General features: G+C 38.4%; 1 protein-coding gene across 6 annotated transcripts; it reads left to right on the forward strand.

Moving 5' to 3' along the window:
* Positions 1–14,156: 14,156 nt before the first annotated feature.
* Positions 14,157–17,458, forward strand: LOC107881233 (ABC transporter B family member 26, chloroplastic-like). Of its 6 annotated transcripts, none has more exons than XM_089052905.1 (10): positions 14,157–14,227; positions 14,554–14,608; positions 14,691–14,761; positions 14,885–15,018; positions 15,131–15,194; positions 15,629–15,670; positions 15,785–15,957; positions 16,767–16,916; positions 17,023–17,072; positions 17,203–17,458. In XM_089052905.1, the coding sequence occupies exons 1-4, from the start codon at positions 14,217–14,219 to the stop codon at positions 15,006–15,008; spliced, it is 261 nt and encodes an 86-aa protein (XP_088909031.1). In that variant the 5' UTR covers positions 14,157–14,216; the 3' UTR covers positions 15,009–15,018; positions 15,131–15,194; positions 15,629–15,670; positions 15,785–15,957; positions 16,767–16,916; positions 17,023–17,072; positions 17,203–17,458. The 6 variants fall into 6 exon arrangements, 4 of the variants coding, with proteins under 4 accessions (XP_088909031.1, XP_088909028.1, XP_088909029.1 ...); XM_089052902.1 differs by having other exon boundaries at positions 14,885–14,987; XM_089052903.1 differs by having other exon boundaries at positions 15,131–15,670.
* The last annotated feature ends 3,372 nt before the right edge of the window (positions 17,459–20,830 follow it).

Here is a 20,830-nt window from a genome sequence, read left to right on the forward strand (position 1 = left end):
AATAAAAACCCCACCAATCAAGTCTCATAACATTTTCAATAAAAAAAAGTCTCATAACATTTAAAAAATGTATTGTCATAGTTACAAGAACAAACAGTACACTACACACATAAAATTTTGGGTCGAATTCCAACTCATTATTAATAGATACTAGTCATTGATTTTATTGTTATCATTTTAGCTCAATTTTAAAATGTACAACCACTATGGCTCTAAATCGAATCGATACAGTTCGAGTTGACTCATATTCAGCTAGGTTTTTGCTCGTTCAAGCTCGGTTGGTAAAAGAAATGAGCTTAGTTGGAATAAAAGATAAGGCTTATTAAGGTGACTGAGATTGAGCTTTGGTGTACCCAACTCACAAAGGTGGTTAGAAACTCACATCTTTTTATGAGATCTTGTTTTGTTAAAGTTTGGTCTTAAACATTCGGCTTTACAATCTTACAATTAATTGGAAACATGTCATGTATTTTACAATGTTCGAATTCATTGATTTTCCTTCCTCATACCCCTGAGTTGTGGTCTAGTGGTTGGGGAATCGCCTGTTTGGGGTTCGAAACTCACTGAGGTACCAAAGATTGTAGGGTTAGGCGAGTGGGCCCCAATTTAGGAGTTGAGTCAGCAAAGCTGAAAATGGAGTTATGGGTTGTCGAAAAAAAAAGATTTTCCTCACATAGTGATGACCAATCTTTTAGGAATATTCATTTCTCTTAGGATATGTCCTACTATCATTCTTATTTGGATTTGGATTTGGTTATTTTATTAGTTTTCAATTTTCATTAAATCGGGCTAAACTTGAGCTTAAGCTCCACTTTAAAAATGAGTTCAGTCGTGTAAATTATAAGTTCTCAATTAATGGATGCTAAGTTAAGCCGAACTCAAAGGGCCACCAATGATATTGTTCTATATATCGGGTTAAGATCTCAGGGGACACACATTTTGACACACTTTCTCAACCATTAGATGGTGAGTCATCCAAAAGTTAGAAATTAATCTTGAATTATTATTTTTATTTAAAAATAGAATTAATTTATTGCTTTTTGGAAATATAATTCCACACTCAAATCAAAAAGAAGAAAACAAAAGGAAATATAATTCCAGTGTTGGATTTTATCGAACCTGTAAAGGGATATTCTCACTATAGTTATCTTAATTGGTCCCATAAGATATTATCTACTATCACGAGTTAAGAGAATATTACAGACGGAGTTGCTGAAGGAATGGAGCTGCACAGGGAGACGTATTATGAAGTCGTAGAGGAAGAGAAATAGACATGCAATCAAAGTTAAAGAAGAGAGATAATTGAAAAATAAAATAAAGAGGGGAGAGAGAGAGAGAGAGAGTCAATAAAGTAATAAATGCAAAGTTAAGTGCATTTTAAATGAATTCTGAACTGCAGTTAGATGAGAACAAATCTAAGGGTTGAAAATGTGTGTAAAAAAAGTGTGGTTTTTTATGTGTACCCGGATCCTGATACTTAATAATTAAATTAAATGGCAAGATCAACATTCATGGAAAACCTATTAATTGTTATATGCTTAAACAATATTCTAATGAATATGAAATCGAGAGAAAGTAAAAAAAGTTGGATTCAAGAGACCTTCCTCTCTCAACCTCATATTTTAAATAGTTCATAGCCATATAATTGTTAACTAAGTATTGATAATCCTTAAAAATTGGTGCATCCTATGTTTAATTAATTAAGAGGATGATTTTCCTCAAGTCATTCATGTAAAGAAGTATGCATGTGCTCAATAGACAGTGAGTTTACTTGTAACAATCTCAAAAATAGATTTTTGTTGTTATTAATATTCCGAAAAATCATTTAAGGCTAATGAAGTCTGTGGGAATTTTATGAAGTGGTTTGATGTGAAAATATTGAAATTAAGTGTGTTTAAACTCAATTTGACATTTGGGATAAAAATACCATTTTTATGATTTTTCAAAGGACGTGCAAGAAATTGAAGTGAAAAAAAAATTATAATTTTTGGATCAGAAATTAGAGCTCGATCTGATGAACGTGTAGACACAAGAGGCTCGTGAATCGGTGTAACACCCCGACTCTAAATTTATCCCCTGTTGTAATTAAATTGAGTGAAATTACGAATTTATCCTGGGGATAGAGGTAATTTGGTCATTTCTTATCCGAAAGGAATTTGGGAATTCGGCTGTACTGATGCGTAGAGCGCGGCGAGATGAGTCCGTAGACGCGTAGTGGGCTTGAATCGGAGCAGAACGAGAGAGATACTGATGCAAATACCCTTAGTGGCACAAACTGTAAATATTTCAAAAGGGTTTTGTTAAAAGACATAATTGCCCTCATTTCTCTCTCTCTCTCTCTCTCCGCGTGTCTCTCTCTCCTCCCACCGCCACCTCCGCCACCACCTGGGCCGGGACCAGTCCCAAAATGACCGGCTTGACTTCGCCCCTTCCTCACTGTTCTCCAACGCCACCGGCAGCGACGCTGCCGGATTTTGCGTAAAACCGACCGGTCGAGCAAAATTCCAGCCTCGTTCTCCGTCGTCCGGCCGCCATTTTTGGCAATCCAGGTATGGAAATCTATCTACTCCTCGAGCTCTAGCTGATGGTTGAGTAGGATTGTCACGATTTTGAGGGTAGATTGTCCGATTTTCGAATTAGGATTCGGCCGGTTGTTGGATCGCATTTTCGGCCACTTCCGCCATTTTTCGGTATGTCCAAGAACAAAAGTGGCTCGAATAGGGTATTACATCTAGGATAGGAAGCTTGGAGTTTTCCGGTTGCGGAAATTACTCAAGGCACCCACGCTGCCGACGCGTGTGGCGACGCGTGGGCTAGGAAAATGGACTGGCTCGAGGTTCTAAAATGATCTCCTGGTTCTCACGAGCGCATAGGATTTCGCGGATCTCAATTTGGATATCGTTAGGGTCCCGAACGGATATCGCATAACGCGCATTATCCGGGTTCGCTAGGTTTGGACCGTTGGATGGTCTTGAGTTTATTATAGATTAATTTGGACATCCTTAGGATCGTGTAGGATTCGACGGATCGAAAAACGGAGTCCCGGATACTCAGAAATGCTAACCCTAAGGTTAGGGTTTTAGTAACCGTCCGATCGTGCGATCGTGAGCGATCCGACCGTCGATCTGGACCAAACTTGCGGACGAGTGTCCTAAACCATGTAGAATTCATAGAAACTGCCGGATTGGAATTTGGAGGTCGTGGGCCCCGCGGGCCAGTTTGACCAAGGTTGGGTAGTTTGACCACTGGGTTGACCGTGAGACTTCCTAGGTATTGTGCGAGCTGGTGAGAATGTAGCAGCCCAAATTTGAGGTCGCGCGTGTCGTAGAAGTAGCCGGCGTGATTGACAGACCCATACGTGGCGGGTGCATCCCGACATATGAGGAGATATGATTGTGTGCGGGCTGGTGAGAATGTAGCCAGCCCAAAGTTGAGGTCGCACGTGTCGTAGGAGTAGCCGGCGTGTTGACCCATACACGAGGCCGGGTGCGTCCCGGACGTATGAGGAGAGATATGATTGTGTGCGGGCTGGTGAGAATGTAGCCAGCCCAAAGTTGAGGTCGCACGTGTCGTAGGAGTAGCCGCGTGTTAGCCAGACCCATACGTGGCGGGTGCATCCCGACGTATGAGGGGAGAATGTAGCCCGGCCCATAGCGTAATTAAATGGCTAGTGAGAATGTAGCCAAGCCCATAGCGGACAGTTAGATGGTGGTGAGAATGTAGCGAGCCCAAAGCGACAGTGAGACATGATGATGGGGTCCCACATATCGTAGAATTATTTCAAGTGCGGACAGGCCCCATATGCGACGTTGGATGTTCCGGCGTATGGGGAGATTATGTGAGTTTTTAGGAGATAAATTAAGGTTTGTGATTGGTGAGTTGTAATCCCTTAGTGGAGGGTGTTAGAGAAAGAACTACGTGTGGCTTGATCCCTTAGTAGGGTACGTAGGCAGCCTGGGATAGCGCCTAGGTGCAGCCGTAGACTAGGTTTAGTTAGGTGCTTTGTTGAGTGGTGCTGAACTTGTCTTTGGTCATGAGACTCGGATGAGACTGACCTTGTCTTTGGTCATGAGACTCGGATGAGACCGAGTTTAGATGTGACTAGATAATTGTTCATACTCCCGTTTGACTACGGGAGGGTGGTGTTAGTGCGCTGTGGTTGAATTAGGGGCAAGACCCGGTTGGGTGATAAAAATGTGTTTCATACAGGTGGAAATTTTGGGGAAATGTTCAATTTACTGGGAGGCCTCACAAATTTTGAAAGTCTCATACCCCTACCCTTTTGAAAAGGAGGTTACTGATCTAGTGAGTGGGCCCGACATCGGGTGATGTCGGGTTTCTGTGATTCGTCTCGGGTTCCGGAAATTGAGGCGGTCCTGTCAATCGGAGTTATAACGAAGGACAAATTTGAGTTTAAAAAGGTTGGATATGTTTGAAAAGGCAAAATATGATAAGCGGCCAAAAATTGATTTCTATAAATATTGGGGCCATTGTGGCCACCTGAATGGTGGATCAGAGTCGACCCGACGATTCCGGCAACAAATTGGATTGTCCTAAGGTTTTGAAGCACACAACGAAGATCTTCCCAAGGTTTTGAAGCGCACGACGGTGCCGCGCTGTTTCGATATCAAAACCACCATTCTGCCCCTTGTGAAGTGCGACATCGCTTGGAACTGAAACCCTCGATCTGCGACTTTGATCTTGAAATCGAGCATGTTTCGCCGCGAATTGGACTTCGATATAAGTATTAACGTTGCTCTACTTGTTGTTGTGAACATTTTGGTATAAGTTTTGATTAGCGATTCTAAGATTTTTCCATCACCGAAATAGTACCCCGAACCACAAAGTGGTGGTAGCGCATGGTTGGGGTTCTGAGTCAAAGGTTATGAGGTAGGTTGTAGTCTTTGACGTCCTCATCGAGGTGTTGTGCTCTGGTTTGCAAGATTTTGTCGTTTGATGTAACGATCCGAGCCTTGCAAATATAGACCATTAGATCAGAGATGATCGGACCATTTAATCTTGTCCGATTTTATATATGTTGAATCAAGTGTTGTTGTGAGTATCTAGGTATAGACAGATCGGAGATCAAACGTTCCAATCTTAAATTATTGTGTTTTGAAGTTATGGCGAGAGATGGTCGTTCGATCGTGCGATCAAGAATGATCCGACCGTTGGATCGGGCCTAAATTGATGTAGGGTGATGTTAAGACTATTTTGGTACAACCGGATGCGAAATTTGAAGTTATGGGCGCGAGGGGGATTTTCAGATGTTAACATTGGCTCACTTAAATATGCGAAAGGATTGAAGGAAACAGGCAGTCAAACGAGTCGAAGACGTATTGATTGGGCTCTAGCGCTCAAGCGATAAAGGGAAGGTTTTCGTGCATAAGTGCTTGAGCCACAAAACTCAGACTCGCGCGAACGCAGATGCTTGAGAGGGACACACGAATTCAACGCATATCCTTAGCGAATCTAGACAGATTTTCTCCTAGTTTTGGCGTCCTTTAAGTTTCCTACTTCTTATATAATTGTACTAAAGCCCTACGACATATAAATAGGCATTTTACCGCTAGGTTATTGTAACGTGAGAAAGCTAAGGCATCAAATTGGGTTTGAGCCAAGAGTGAGAGAAAAGAGAGCTAGGGTTTGTGAGGGATCAAAAGGGGTTTTTCATTGTAACCAAAAGGGTTCTTTCATACTAGTGAATTTCTCGGGGATCACTAAGAAGACGTAGGCACAACGCTGAACCTATATAAACTCTTGTGTGCGTGTTTAATTTTTAGGTTATGTGTGCTTTATCTTTGTGTGTCCTATATGTGATAGTTGCATAGTCCATCAACAACAAGGTCTTGGAGTGATTCGTATAAAAAGTTGTATTAGAGCCTAGTTATGGCGAGTATTAGTTTATGCCCAAGTGCTCTTACAACTTTAAGAGTGGCAGTGTGTTGACGATGGCCAAGGACGAGGAAGAAAGTTTCGATAAAAAATCACCACATGTACTAAGTACGAAGGTGGAGTTAAAGCCGTTCACCGACAAGGAGAACTACACGCTTTTGCAAAGAAAAATGAAGCATGTCCTTAAGCAGTAAGGTCTCAGCAAAGTCTTAGCAGGCAAGGAAAAAAAGCCGGTAACCATGAAGGATGTGGATTGGGAGGATTCAGATGAGCTTGCTAGAGAATCTATTGAACAACATCTAACCGACGAGGTATCGTGTAATGCAATGGAAGACACTGTGAAGCAAATACGGGAGAAACTTGGAGAGATGTTTGCGGCCAAATCATTGTCCAATAAGCTATTCTTGAAGGAGGAGCTTCACTCTCTAACGATGGAGGAGGGCGCAAGCATGATGAAAACATGAGCGTCTTTAATAGGTTTATTGCTAGCTTGCAGAAGATAGATGAGGTTTATGAAGAGGAAGACAAGGTTGTTATGTTATTGACATCTCTACCACCATCTTATAAAACTTCCGCATGACACTTATGTTCGAGAAGCGAATCTTGAAGTATGAAGAAGTCATGCAAGACATCCTAATGCATGACAGAATGGTTCAACGTTTCGGAGGTGTCTCTCAAGGTGTCTTGTAGTAAAGTCCAGAGAGAGAGGTCGATTGAGCAAGCTCAAAGGCAAGAAGAGCAATAGGGAAGATCAAACTCCAAGGCAAAAGATGGTTGTTTTGAATATGGGTCAAAGGATCATTGGAAGAAGAATTGTTCTACATGGAGAGAGAAGAGAAATAGAGGGAAGAAGTCGGATGAAGCCAGAGTTGCAGAGGATAGCGATGGTGAGATTTTATTTACTGATAGCATTATTAATACTGATACACTTGCTATCTCTTCCAAGGTTTCATCTTCTGATATGATTTTGGATTCCGGGTGCTCATATCATATGTTTTCAAACAAATCTTGGTTCGACACGTATGAAATGGACTACGGGAGCGAAGTTATGATGGGGGACGGCTCGGTTTATAGAGTTGAAAGAGCATGTACAATCAAGGTGAAGATGCATGACGGCATAGTTAGGACATTGGGTATGATTAAGTACATACCAAAGTTGAAGAAGAATATCATCTCCTTCGGTACTTTTGACAAGAATGGCTATTCCTACAAGGCCAAGGAAGGGAAATTCATAATCTCAAAAGGTTCACTTATGGTTATGAACGGAGAGATTCAACCTAACTGCTTGTATCGACTATGTGGTACAACGGTGACTGGTGGACTAGCTATATATACCAAGAAGGACTCAGAGGATGATACTCAGCTTTGGCATTTGAGGTTAGGGCATATGAGTGAGCGAGCAACACAAGAGTTTCACAAATGGAAGTTTCTAAAAGGAGTGCATAGTTGTAAACTTGAGTTATACAAGTATCGTATCATGGGGAAGCAGTCAAAAGTTATATTTAAGGAGCAAGACAAGGAGAATAGGAGCATGTGAGCACTTGATTATATTCACTCGAATGTGTGGGAGCCCGCACCAATCAAATCATTGGGTAGAGCTCATTACTATGTCACATTCTCGGATGATTTTTCCAAGAAGGTTCGGGTCTATTTCATGAAAGAGAAATCCGAGGTCTTCACCAAATTCAAAGAGTGCAAGGTGGAAATAGAGAACCTTACGGCAAAGAAGAACAACATCCTAAGAAGTGACAATGGAGGATAATATAAAGACAGCAAATTTATGGAGTTTTGCAAGAGCGAGGGTGTCAAGAGGCATTTTATTGTGAAGAAGATGCCCTAACAAAATGGAGTCGCAAAAAGGATAAATAGAACTCTCATGGAGCGCGAGATGTGCATAAGGATTAATGCTTGCTTGCCCGAGGCGTTTTGGGCAAAGGTGGAAGAGGTATAGTCTAATAAATCTATTCAGTATACTAATATGAAAGTATTTGAATGCAATGTCTATGCTCTCATACCTAGCAATGAGAGAACCAAGTTGAACCCAAAGTCTTTTGAGTGCATATTCCTCAACTTTGAGAGCGGTGTGGAAGGTTTCAAGTTATGAGATCCAATGAACCGAAAGAAAATACTCAGTAGAGACGTTGTATTTGGTGCCTATGATCAAAGTCAAGAAATCGGAGGCGAAGGAGGATGTTGTTGGAACAAAGACAACCGTTACAATTTCATCAAGTAGGGTGTAAGGGGATCCTCCAAGTATGCAACCAATTGAAGACGCTCATGAGTTTGTGGAGTCTGATACTGAGGTGGAAGAAGTTGGGCAACAACAACAAACTTAAGATGAAGAAGAAGAATAAGCTCAAGATCAAGTGGAGCCTTCATCTGTAGCTAGGTCCAGGCCCAAGAGAACCATCAAACCTCCTCAATGGTTTGGATAGGAGACGGACGCACTTCACTATGCTCTAAACATAAGTGAAGGAGATCCAACCACGTTCCAAGAAGCAGTTGAGATTTCAGAAAGGGAAAGTTGGATGAGTGCTATGATGGATGAGATGGAATCTCTACACCAAAACTCCATTTGGGAGTTGGTTCCGAATCCCAAAGATCGCTAGGTGATCGACTGCAAGTGGGTGTTTAGGAAAAAGGAAAGGATACATGAGAAAGAGCCAACTAGATTTAAAGCTCGTCTAGTGACCAAGGGGTACTTACAAAAGGAAGGAGTTGATTACAATGAGATCTTCTCCCCGATGGTGAAGCATACTTCTATACGGTTATTGTTCTCCATAATGGCACAATAGGACATGGAGGTGGAGCAAATGGATGTGAAAATGCCGTTCTTCTATGGAGACTTAGAGGACGACATCTATATGAGTCAATCTCAAAGGTCCCTTGAAGCGAGTAAAGAAAATCTGGTTTATAGGTTGAAAAAGTCTTTGTACGGGCTCAAGCAATCTCCAAGACAGTGGTACAAGCGCTTTGATACATATATGTTGCGAATTAGGTATAGAAGATGCGAATCAGATTGTTATGTGTACTCTTATGTGTTCAAGGATGGGAAGATCATCCTATTGCTACACTATGAGGTATGTTTTTACTTGTGGTGGAGGACAGATTAGTAGAACGGTGCTACAATTAGTCACTGCCTTGTCTACTATCAAAATGGATTATATGATGCTAACAGAGGAATCTAAGGAAGCATTATGGCTAACAAGATTGGCTAAAGGGTTTGAGATAGCTAAAGACTTGGTGGTGATACAAAGTGATAGTCAAAGTGCTATATTCTTAGTCAAGAATCAAGTGTTTACAGAAGGTCTAAGCATATTGATGTATGGTACCACTAGATAAGGGATTGGGTTAACAATACGGACATTGCAATAGAGAAGGTTCATATAAATGAGAACGCTTTGGATTGCTTGATCAAGCAAGTCACTGCTAAGAAGTTCAGACACTGTTTGAGCTTGCTCAATCTTGTTACATGCTAAAGATTGAGATGGAGCTCTTGGCAATTACGAGAATGGTTTCCAAGAGGTTTGAAGAAGTTCTAAGGGTCAATGATTTTCACAAGGTGTTTGAGGCTCGTTAATGTGGAGATTGTTTGATGTTGGCTCACTTAAAGATGCGGAAGGATTAAAGACGAGTCCAAGACGTATTGATTGGGCTCTGGCGCTTAGCGGCAGAAGGAAGGTTTTCGTCCAGGCACAGGCGAATCTTGACATATTTTCTCCTAGTTTTGGGGTCCTTTAAGTTTCATATTTCTTGTATAATTGTACTAAGCCCTATGACATATAAATAGGCACTTTATCGCTAGGTTATTGTAACATGAGAAAGCTAAGGCATCAGATTCGGTTTGAACCAAGGGTGAGAGAAAAGAGAGCTAGGGTTTGTTAGAGATCAAAGGGGGTTCTTCATTGTAACCAAATGAGTTCTTTCATACTAGTGAATTTCTAGGAGATCACCAAGAATACGTTGGCATAATGCTGAACCTCTATAATTCTTATGTTCTTTGTGTGCGTGTTTACTTTTCAACTTGTTTGTGCTTTATCTTTGTGTGCCTTGTGTGTGATAGTTGTGTAGTCCATCAACGACAAGGTATTGGAGTGTCGGTTCGAGAATTTCAAAAACTGGGAGTACTATTAAAATTGAAAATAGGATACTATCTTAAAAGTAACCCATTATTTTTGTGAAACATTCAAAATTCTATAAAAACACCCTTCCTCGTTTTTATCATTATTTTTCTCGTTATGTTGGAGGTAATTTAACACTACACATATCCTAATCCTAACCCAATACCTCGCATGGAGCTCACTTCAACAGTTTCCTCCCTTTAAAAGTTTATTTAAGAAAACAATCTAATAAAATGGATGTACAATCGTAAAATGAACTCTATATATATAAGGCACAGACCATAAACGGTGAAACATTATAAAAAATAAAAAATAAAAAAACCTCAAATTTGGTTAACTATTTGAAAGGCAAATTAGTACACACCTAATCTTTAAATAATAAAAAATTAAAACTAATTCAAGCCCATTAACTAGCAGTTAACACTATTTCAATTTTTCTTTCATATGTCTTCTTTTGTTTTTAATGTGTATTTACTCTAACGCTTAGTTATCAAAGAAAGTGATTTTTATCAAAATAATCAAGGCTTATTTATGAATATGCCCCCTATGCTTTCAAAATAGTCTCAGATTACCACCTATTCTTTGAAATGTCATAATATACCACCTATACATTCAATAAGTGTCTCATGTTAGCTATTCCGTCATATTTGAGGGAAGTTTTATTAGTTGATGTGGCCCCCACTTATTTTCAATCTCTTAACAAGGGAGAGGAAGTGTTAGTCAGGTTGAGAAAATGGGGGATTTGGGAGAATGGTTCAAGGTTGAGGGAATTTCAAATTTGGGAATCTGGAGGTTCATATTTGGGAGAAAATGAGGGATTTGGTCGAAAATGGGGAATTTGATTTGGGGATTTCAGATTTGGGAGAAGGAATAGGGTTCACACTGACTGAATTGAAGAAGACATAGAAACAAATTCCCTATTCCTTCCCCATTTTCTCCCAAATCTGAAATCCCCAAATCAAATTCCCTATTTTCTCCCAAATCCCTACTTATGTGAACCTCTAGATGCTCCCAAATTTGAACCTCCACCTCATAGATTCCTAAACCGTAACCTTCTTCTCCCAAATTCCCCCTTTTCTCCCAAATTCCCTATTTTCTCAACCTAACTAACCCTTCCTCTCCCTTGTTAAGAGCTTGAAAATAAGTGAGGGCCACATCAAGTAACAGAACTTCTCTCAAATCTAACGGAATTGCTTACATAAGACGCTTAATGAAAGTGTATGTGGTATATTGAGACATTTCAAAGAACATGTGGTAATCTGGGACTACTTTGAAAACACAGAGGGCATATCCATAATTAAGCCAATAATCAATGTCAAAGGAGCACTATTTGATTTCTCCCGCATAGTAAAAAAAACAAAACAAAACAAAAAACAAAAAAACAAAAGTCAATCGCCAGCGCTTAAGCGTGTGCCAAGAGGTAGTCGGTAATTGAAATTTAAAATGTCTAAGAAAAACAAACCTAGAGTTAGCAACAAATTAGCACTATCCGCAATCCGAATGCTCAGTACTCCACTAAAGCCATACAACAACTACCTACGAAGACTGGAGAAATAAAGCCAGAAATAAAGATCGATGTATATATATTTATGTTGTAAAATGAGAGAAATTGAACAAGCAAAAGAAGAAAAGCAATGGAACCGGAGAAAGTAAACAAACAGGCCCTTAATCCCCAAAATAAATAAAGAATATTACAAAAGTTACGAACAAGAGTTTTCCTACTAAGGTGTAAAGGCACTTGTGTTTTGCTCACCCAACCAAAAAAAAAAAATAGTAAAGAAAATAAAGAAAAACTAAAGTGTTAATTAGGCAATCACAAACATTGCAATTTTCGCACACAACAATTATATACTATGTCATACATACACAAAAATACAAGTCCGAGAATGAGTCCTCCTACCTGAAATCCAATGTTGATGCCTCACTTGCATTCTGCATCTTTGAACTCAAATTGTTCTTGCTTGGGCAACTGAATCCTAGTCCAACATTTCAAAAATGTTACTAAAAATCCTTATTTGCAATTTAGTTGTTATAACTAGCTTTAATTACTCTTTAGTCCTCACACTTGTCAATAATTTCACTTTTGTCCTTATACTTTCCTTTATTTTCACTCTGGCCCCTATACTTTTTCGAATACATTTCAGTCTTCAGACTTATCCATAATTTCACTTTGGTCCTTATATTTTCCTTTATTTTCACTTTGGCACTTATACTTATTTTAAATTATCAAGGCAGAAAACCCAGACATCAAACAAAAAATTTAAAGAAACGAATTATCCAACATCTTTTCTTTCTACTTCAATTAATCAAACCCAGAAAAACCAAAAAACTATATTAAACCAAACAAACCCAACAACCTCTTACTATTCTTCTTCTTCAATCACATTTCCTGAAAAACTTAAATTAGCAGAGATAATAAGCAAAACCAGCCGTGAAACTGAGATGGGATCCATAGAAACCAAAGAGACCCTCCGAGTCGAGGTCCCTAATCTCGTTTCTCTCCACTAGCCCAATCAATCATCCTAAAAAAATCCGTAAATTAGAACTCAAAAAGCCAATCCCCAGCTACCCAATCCCCATCCCTCTGTCTATGTCTCTCTCTGCCCCTAAATCTACCATCTGCACCCAAGATTCGAGCCCTCTCTTGCTGCTTCCACCGCCAACCTTAGCCCAACAAAAACCAACATTAGAGATCAAGGAGCAGCCGATGAAAATGATAATTTCTTGAACCTCATGCACCATTTGTGACCAAACCCAATGCTTTCCCCATGAACTATATAGAAAGTTATAAAATTTAATATTGTAGCTTCCAAAAAATATATTTTAAAATTTAATAGGGTAAAGTCATTTTCCCCTATGAGAATTGACCCCCAATACTTTCTTCTTTTCTTTTTTTCTAAAAAACTAAGGATATGAACTATAGGAAAATAGCCAATTTACCTCCTACCATTAAAAATTTCAAACTCCATTCATTTTTCTGTTAAAAATTAGGCCAAATTCTTCAATTTAAAAGGTAAATTAGCAGCATAAGAAATATATAAAAAAAAACAAATGACCTCCAATGCCACCCATTTGCTAATTTTAACTAAAAATATCATCCCTTTCTAATTTTTGTACAACTACAACCTATAAATATAAAATTATTGTCCACTTATTGGACCTATATCAGTTTTTCAGAAATTGCTCTCTCTCTAACTCGCTCTATCTCTTCGACCGTCTCTCTCCCTCGTACCTCTCTCTGCTCAACGACAATCATCTTTCTCCCTCAACAGTGGCTGTCTGCGTTCTCTCTTCCTCTCTAAGCGCTTTATCTCTCCACCGCCGCCCATGACCACCACCACTGCTGTTTCTCCCACTCTCGCGAAATCCATCCCTGTGTCAATTTCTCAACAAAAAAACTCAATCTTTATCCCCTATCTAGGGTTATCTAGTCTTACAAGTCCAACCCAGAAAAATAAAAGCTTAGCCACTCCCTAAGCCATCCAAGCTTAACTCCATAGTTCACATCCACGAGGTACTGTTCACATTCCTTTTCTTAGAAATTTGGGGTTTTTGTGAATTTAGTTTATAGTGTATAGATTTGTATGAAATTGGTTTAGGGGTTTCTTCCAAATTGGTTTAGGGTTTTAGGGTTTTAGGGTTTTAGGGTTTAGAGGTTGCTTTGAAATTGGTTAGGATTTGTTTTGTGCCCAGAAGATTGTGACTTTGTTGAAAGTTCGTAAATGGAAAAGGCACTGTTCACAGAAATCAAATGCAAAAGATTGTGACTTTGTTGAAAGTTTGTGCCCAGAAGATTTGTGCATTTGTGCTTTCTCTGTTTGAAAGCATGGTTTTATCTATTTTTTTTATTTCCGGGATTGTTATCTAATTTCTTTATACATCATCTGCTGCTCGAAACATCATAATGCAGATGAAGCATCTCAGGGAAACTCTTTACTCAGTTCTTCTTTTCCAAGTTTGTGTTTCATTTAGTAATTGCAACAATTGGGTGTGCCAATTGTCAACAAATTTATTTAAAGCAATGTTGACTTGCTTGATCTCCGATTTTATTCAATTTTGTACTCTATTTTGGTGTAATCTTTGATGTAGGATATATCCTTTTTCGACAGAGAAGAAGCTTGGTGATTTGACAAGGCACTTGGGGCGATTGTCAACGATTATCTCTTGTTATTGCGAATGATATTAGTTTGATCTTACGCAATGTTCTTCAGGTTGTGGTTCTTACCCTTCCCCTCCCCAAATGTGCATTTGATTTTTTAATAGTCTAGTCTAAGTTATGCTTTTCTATATTCGTGGATAGGTGCACGATCAATTTGTGATATTATCTCGGCCTCTCGCATTATCAACATTGTTTATCTGCTGTGTGTTATCTATGATTTTTCTTCTTTATGGATAGTAATCTTCTTTACCTTCTTTCTACTTTATATCTGATTTGGATTTTTCGAAGCTTGAGGTTATTTATACCGCAAAGTTCTGCTATAACAATAAATGAAGAAGTGATATATTTGATTATTTTATATTTTATAACAATATATAGGTACCAAAAGAAAGCTGCAAAGTTAGTCCAAGACTTCACTGCTGGTGCCAATGAAGTATAGACAGACTATAGATCCAAAATGCTCCAAAATTTATGTTAATCTTCTTTGGATTGATCACTTTCCTATTTGAATGTAGGCTGCGCAAGAAACATTTTCCTTGATGAGAACTGTCCGGGTTTATGGAACTGAAAGAAAAGAATTTGGAAGGTGTATATTTTACTATTAATTTCCTGTTAGGCATTTTCTTTTTACTGCCGTCTTTCTAATAAACATAGCACAAGAAAATCTGAGAATTCTGACACCTAAAGCATGCATCTTATGTGATATTAGGTTCAAGCAATGGCTAGTCAAAGTTGCTTTTGTAAACATTCGAGAGAGTGTGGCTTATGGATTCTGGTGTGTGAGTTTCAGTACTCTTTATCGTTCAACGCAGGTTTGGCTCTTTTTTAGTTAACTATCATAAGGTATTGGGCTTAAGTTGTTGGTTTTCTGAAGTGAGAAAGGAAAATGTCTCAAGTTATTACATTTAAATGAAAATCTATTATTTGACTCCACTTTGTCAAATCACATCTACAGATTATTGCAGTGGTGTTGGGAGGAATTTCAATTATGAGTGGTCATGTATCAGCTGAGCAACTAAGTATGTACTGTATTGTGAGTGGTTAATTTATGCAACTTGGAGGGTCACAGAAAATTCATTTCTCCAAACATATGAAAGCTGCAGTTTTTCTTGAAGTTTACTAAAGATACTATTTTGTTTCGATTAAGCTACTTTTACTTTGAAGTATGGATAATCACAATGATTTAGAGGAAAAGAAAAGAAAAAATAAAAAGAGGAAGGGATATGACAATGAAAAGTGACAGGAAAAGGAAGAAAGTGACTAATCTATAATGTAAAGTTTTTCCTTATATACTTATGTTCTGGTTTTTAAAAGCTTGGCTTTATGGTATAAGTTGCACAATGACCTTGCATCTACACTGGTATGTATAGAAAAGACTAAGTTTATTTATTTATTATCAACAAAACGGACAATTTTACCCGGTATTTAATTTGAAGCTATTTGTTTCCTCCAGGAACAACGTGCTATACTTGAGAATGAAATGTTGTGCAGACAGGTAAACAACATTCTTCTTGCTAATGAAAATTTGATCAGTTTCTGACATTTACTTCCCTGTGAGTGATTTGTATATTATGTAATGTATCTGTTATGGCCTATACTTATATTGTAGGATGAGGAGCTTCGGTGTTTATTTCCACAAACTGACCATGCAGTCCCATCCTATCTGGAATATTATCCGGTGGAAAAAGAGAAATCCCTTGTAAACCATGGTGTCACAAACCCAGATTTGGTCAGCAATTTTGCATTTGAGAATGGAGATTCTGACATCACCCTGCATTTAGGGTACTATTCTGTCCTTATTAACGAAATCACCTTCAAATAAACTGCAAAACTGTTGTTGCTTATTGTTTCTTGTGCATCCTAGGCTACTTAATAGATTTAGATAATATTTCCGAGTTGCCTAGCCCATTGCTCAAAATTTTAGGGAGAGGTAGAGGGAAGCAAAGTAAAGTGTTAAAAGTTTATTACTGGTGAAATAAGTATATAGTACTTATCCATACTGTGAGTAAAATTGATTACTACTAGAAAACTCATCTATGATAAACAGTCATATTGTTTGGCTGATTACAGGGTGGACTAATCTGGCTCCCACAGGAGGGATTATGTTCCTTCTTTTGCAACTACGCTTTTCACAGGACCTTACAGGGCTCCCTAGCTATAGGTTCACTTGATTTTGTAGCCTTTTATTTTGCTATGATCTTATTTAGCTTCTCTAAGAGAGACATAGAGCTGCGATAGACAGATACCAAAGAGAAAGAGAGATGTGCCAAAGAGAGAGCTGAGTGAGCTAAGAGAGAACAAAATTTCTGAACATGTCAAAAATCAGCAATAAGTGGACAATAATTATATTTTTATAGGTTGATATTGTAATACTATTGCTATTGTATTGTGGTTATATTGCTCTAATATTGCCTCTATAGTGTACATATATTGGCCTAATATTGCTATTATATCGTATGTCAATGGCCATTTGGTCTAATAACAGAGTCTCCACTTCATTGAAAGTAATCCTGAATTCAAATCTCATGGACACGACAATTGTTATCCATCCTTATATTAGCATGAATTGATGTTGACCTTTGAAATGATAGTTGGAGTTGCACATCGATTCATATTCAAAAGGAACGTAATTCTCTCCCTCAATGAATCTGATAGTATGCGGGTCCTATATTTTCGTTTCACCATTGGCCATCCATACACGGAATCTGTTAGCCGATCTAAGATGCACACTTGTAGTGCAGGTTAGTGATTTTATATGCATGTTTAGCTTAAATATGTGTATGGTAGACAATAGAGAAGAGTTTAGTGTAAATATTTTTGTAAATAATTATTCTTTGTTTGGTACAGGTCTGGTGGATAAGTTTCTTTTAGTATATCAGCATGGTTGAAGTTTCCATGTATTTTTTTATTCTTCTATTTTTAATTCTTGACTTTATCTTCAATATTAACTTTCAGCTGCTCTATCTCTCTCTGTCTCTCATGAATTTTTCTTTTTGTTTAATGGTTCTCTCTTTCTTTTTGCTGTAGATAACCTGTTGTTGCTGATATTGCTACACGGGAGGAGAATAGAACAGCTTGGAAAAAGTGCAAGAAGGTAGAGCTAACTCATACAACGAAGAAAAATTGATGAAGTTAAGATCAAATTAGTAGAATTTGTGAGCTCTCCATTATTTATAATTATAGGTAGGAAGTATGTATGTAATAGAGCAAAGATTGGTTGACTATGTAATAACAATTGAATTTTCAAGTTTTATGAAAGAAATAATTTTTACTTCGCAGGATAGTATTGTTAGGGTTCGGTGGCGATTTATTTTCCATGTCTAAATTGTAGTCTGTAATGGATGTGTGTGTATTGTATGTAGATTGACTTAATATTTCTGTCCTATTGCATGTGTATTGTACTAATATTGCCTATGTATTGTATACATATTATATGCATATTGCCATTGTATTGCATGTATATTGTGATGCTATTGCTGTCGTATTGCGATTATATTGCCCTAATATTGATTCTCTAATGTACGTATATTGGCCTAATATTGCTATTATATTGTATGTATATTGACTACAGCTCATCAATGGGTTTACGGTTTAAGCCATACTTCATTCAAAAAAAAGAAGAGGAGGAGAAAGAAACAACATGCCTTTCAAAAACAGGCAGTCAAGTGCATTATAATTGCACCATAAGACATTGTAAGAAATTATTTTAAAAAATAATAACAACTAAAAAATAATTTACAAAAAAAGGAAGGTATGAATAAAGAGATAGAGAGCAAGAGAGCGAGTAGGGGGAGAAAAAGACAGAACGAAGCTAGAGAGAGAGACAGAGAGAGAAAGAGCTGCGCTGTAGAAAGAGAGCAAAGAGAGAGACAGAGAGTTGCACTACAGAGAGACAGAGAGATAGCCAAGAGAGAGACAGAGAGCTGCGATAGACATATACCAAAGATAAAGAGAGATGTGCCAGAGAGATTGAGCTGAGTGAGCTAAGAGAGAACAAAATTTCTGAACATGTCAAAAACCAGCAATAAGTGGACAATAATTATATTTTTATATGTGATATTGTAATACTATTGATATCGTACTGTGGTTATATTGCTCTAATATTGCCTCTATAGTGCACATATATTGGCATAATATTGCTATTATATTGTATGTCAATGGCCATTTGGTCTAATAACAGTCTCCACTTCGTTGAAAGTAATCTTGAATTCAAATCTCATGGGCACGACAATTGTTATTCATCCTTATATTAGCATGAATTGATGTTGACCTTTGAAATGATAGTTGGAGTTGCACATCGATTCATATTCAAAAGGAAATTAATTCTCTCCCTCAATGAATCTTCGTTCAAAAGAAGGCAGCTATCAAATATTGGGTACAAAAATGCAAGATCCACAGTAAATTAATTTGCCACAAACCACATATTACAAAACCGGGATGATTTTTGGCATGCTTGAAAAGACAAGGGCCAAATACAAAAGAAAAGAAAATCCATTCAAGCTTCTCACTAAACATGGCTCAAGCACTCGACCATGGTTTCAATCTAAATCTACCCAACAAGGGCATACCACATGTCCATCGTAACAGAAGAGTGGCATTTACAAAGCATGAACTGCAATATGTTTCTTTTTCTCCTAAACAAAATTGTTACTAAAATGGAACAAAAGATCCATGTAGCTGCAAATGGGCTGGGCTGCCGTAAAAAGGGCAAACTGATGAAATTGTCCCCTTTGCCTGAGTTCGAAAATTAAGCCCCAAAATACTTCGAAATGGTAGTAGAGCCCTAGGGAGTATTTTGGTTACCTTCACCAACCAAAATAATGGCAGCTTACAGATAATTTATGCATGCTTACAGATAAAATTTTAAGCTTGGCATGAGAGGCATGTGGCATGAGAGCAAAATCAACATGAGTTTAGCACTTAGAGGAAATTTAGGCTTTCTTAGAGGGAAAAAAGGGAAGTGTTAAGGTGAGAAAAGAGAGATTTTGTAAGAGATTTGGCTAGGAAGAGAGAAATGAAGAACAATGCTCTTCTGGCAGCTTGACAGATACTCTGTTTGCTAGAAGAGAAGAATGGAGAATATGGTGAGCAGTGCTAGACTGCTGGGTTTTTGCAAGTTAGAGAGAAAGCTTGCTCTCCAGTGTGGGTTGTTTTTGTTGGGTAGAAGAGGCCTCATTTTATAGGCGCTGGAAATCATCCCTTCCCAAGAAACCCTAATGGTTTCTACCCATTTTGGCTAAGCTTTTCCCTTCCTTTCTCTTCTCCTCCCCTGGCTTTTCCTATCTTGGTGAAATTTCCTCTGTTTATTAGCACAAAATCAGGAACTTTGGGAGCTCAAGGCCCCATTTTCCCACTGTCTCAAAGGATGATTTCCATTCCCACCATTTCTTTTATTGCTTTCTTCTCTCTTTTCCATGGCCAAGTCTGATGGGAAAAGGAGTTGGGAAATATATGTTGGTTCAAAGGGTGTTTCTGGCAGCTCACAGGCTAATATTCTTTGGTTCCTTGAATGTTTCTTGCTTGGAACTTGCTCCCCCCATGTCTGAAGGTTTTGTTTAATGAACCTGCAGACCTTCTCTACGTGGCTTCTATTTTTCTAGCAAAGGGCTGAGGCTTTTGTGGGCTTATTGTGAAGCTTTGTATGGGCCAAGGTAGTTCATTAAATAAGTGGGCTATATTGTTAAATATTGGGCTTTTGAGTCAATAGGCTATTTGGGGCTATTTGGGTTATTTAGGCTATTTCTTTTCCTCTTGTGCTCACCCACATGTTTGGGCCTAAGAAATGGGCTTGAGTCTTGAGGCTCCCAAGCAACCCGAGACTTTCATCCATACCACAACCCACTCAAGCAAGCCCCGGGCATTCGAGTGGCTTGGGCCCACTTAGGCTTGTAGCGTGGTTGGGTGTGTAATAATGATTTCCTGCTTGGCATGACATGGCATGTCGCTTGGCATGGCACATCGCTTGGCATGCTTTTTATTATACTTGATGGGATAATTAGCATGGATTTGCAGGGCCGATATATTCTAGCATGACGAATTATTTATGTAGCATGGCATGTGGATTGCAACTCGCATGTGGCGGGTTTTTGTGTACTCCGCTTTACGCCTTTCCTTGATAGAGTGTCATTTTGGGCCGATAATTTATTCGGGCCCGACCGTGAATTTTTTGGGCCTCAACAATCCCTAACATAGAACAATACAAGCAAAGATAGTCAATTGTCATACACACAAAATTAGTCCTCATCCATCCCTGCAAGCGGATCTCTTACTAGGGCCACCTGCTGGTTTTGCCATTATAATCTACAAGATAGTCAAAGCATTGTCAAGTTTTCCGCCTTATGTGTGCCCAAAGTTAGAACAAGTAAGCCAAGAGAATATAATAAAACTAAACTTATACGTATCAAGTCTAAAAGAACAAATAATGTATAATAAGTAGGACCCTTTTTGCCAAAACAAAGCATATTGGATCCATATCAGCAAAGCAATAAGAATTGTCCAATTTGGAAATCTCCAACTCAATCACCAATGTCATAAATCAATATTAATAACAATTTCACGAATCAAGCACAATCTTGGATACTGCACTTCTGTTTCTTTCTGCAGTTTTATCTTGACAATTTCTGTTTCTTTCCCCTTCTCTTTTCAAATTGCACAA

This window comes from Prunus mume, linkage group LG5 (assembly GCF_029339155.1).
Source record: "Prunus mume cultivar Tortuosa linkage group LG5, ASM2933915v1, whole genome shotgun sequence".
In the NCBI taxonomy this organism is placed as follows: Eukaryota; Viridiplantae; Streptophyta; class Magnoliopsida; order Rosales; family Rosaceae; genus Prunus; species Prunus mume.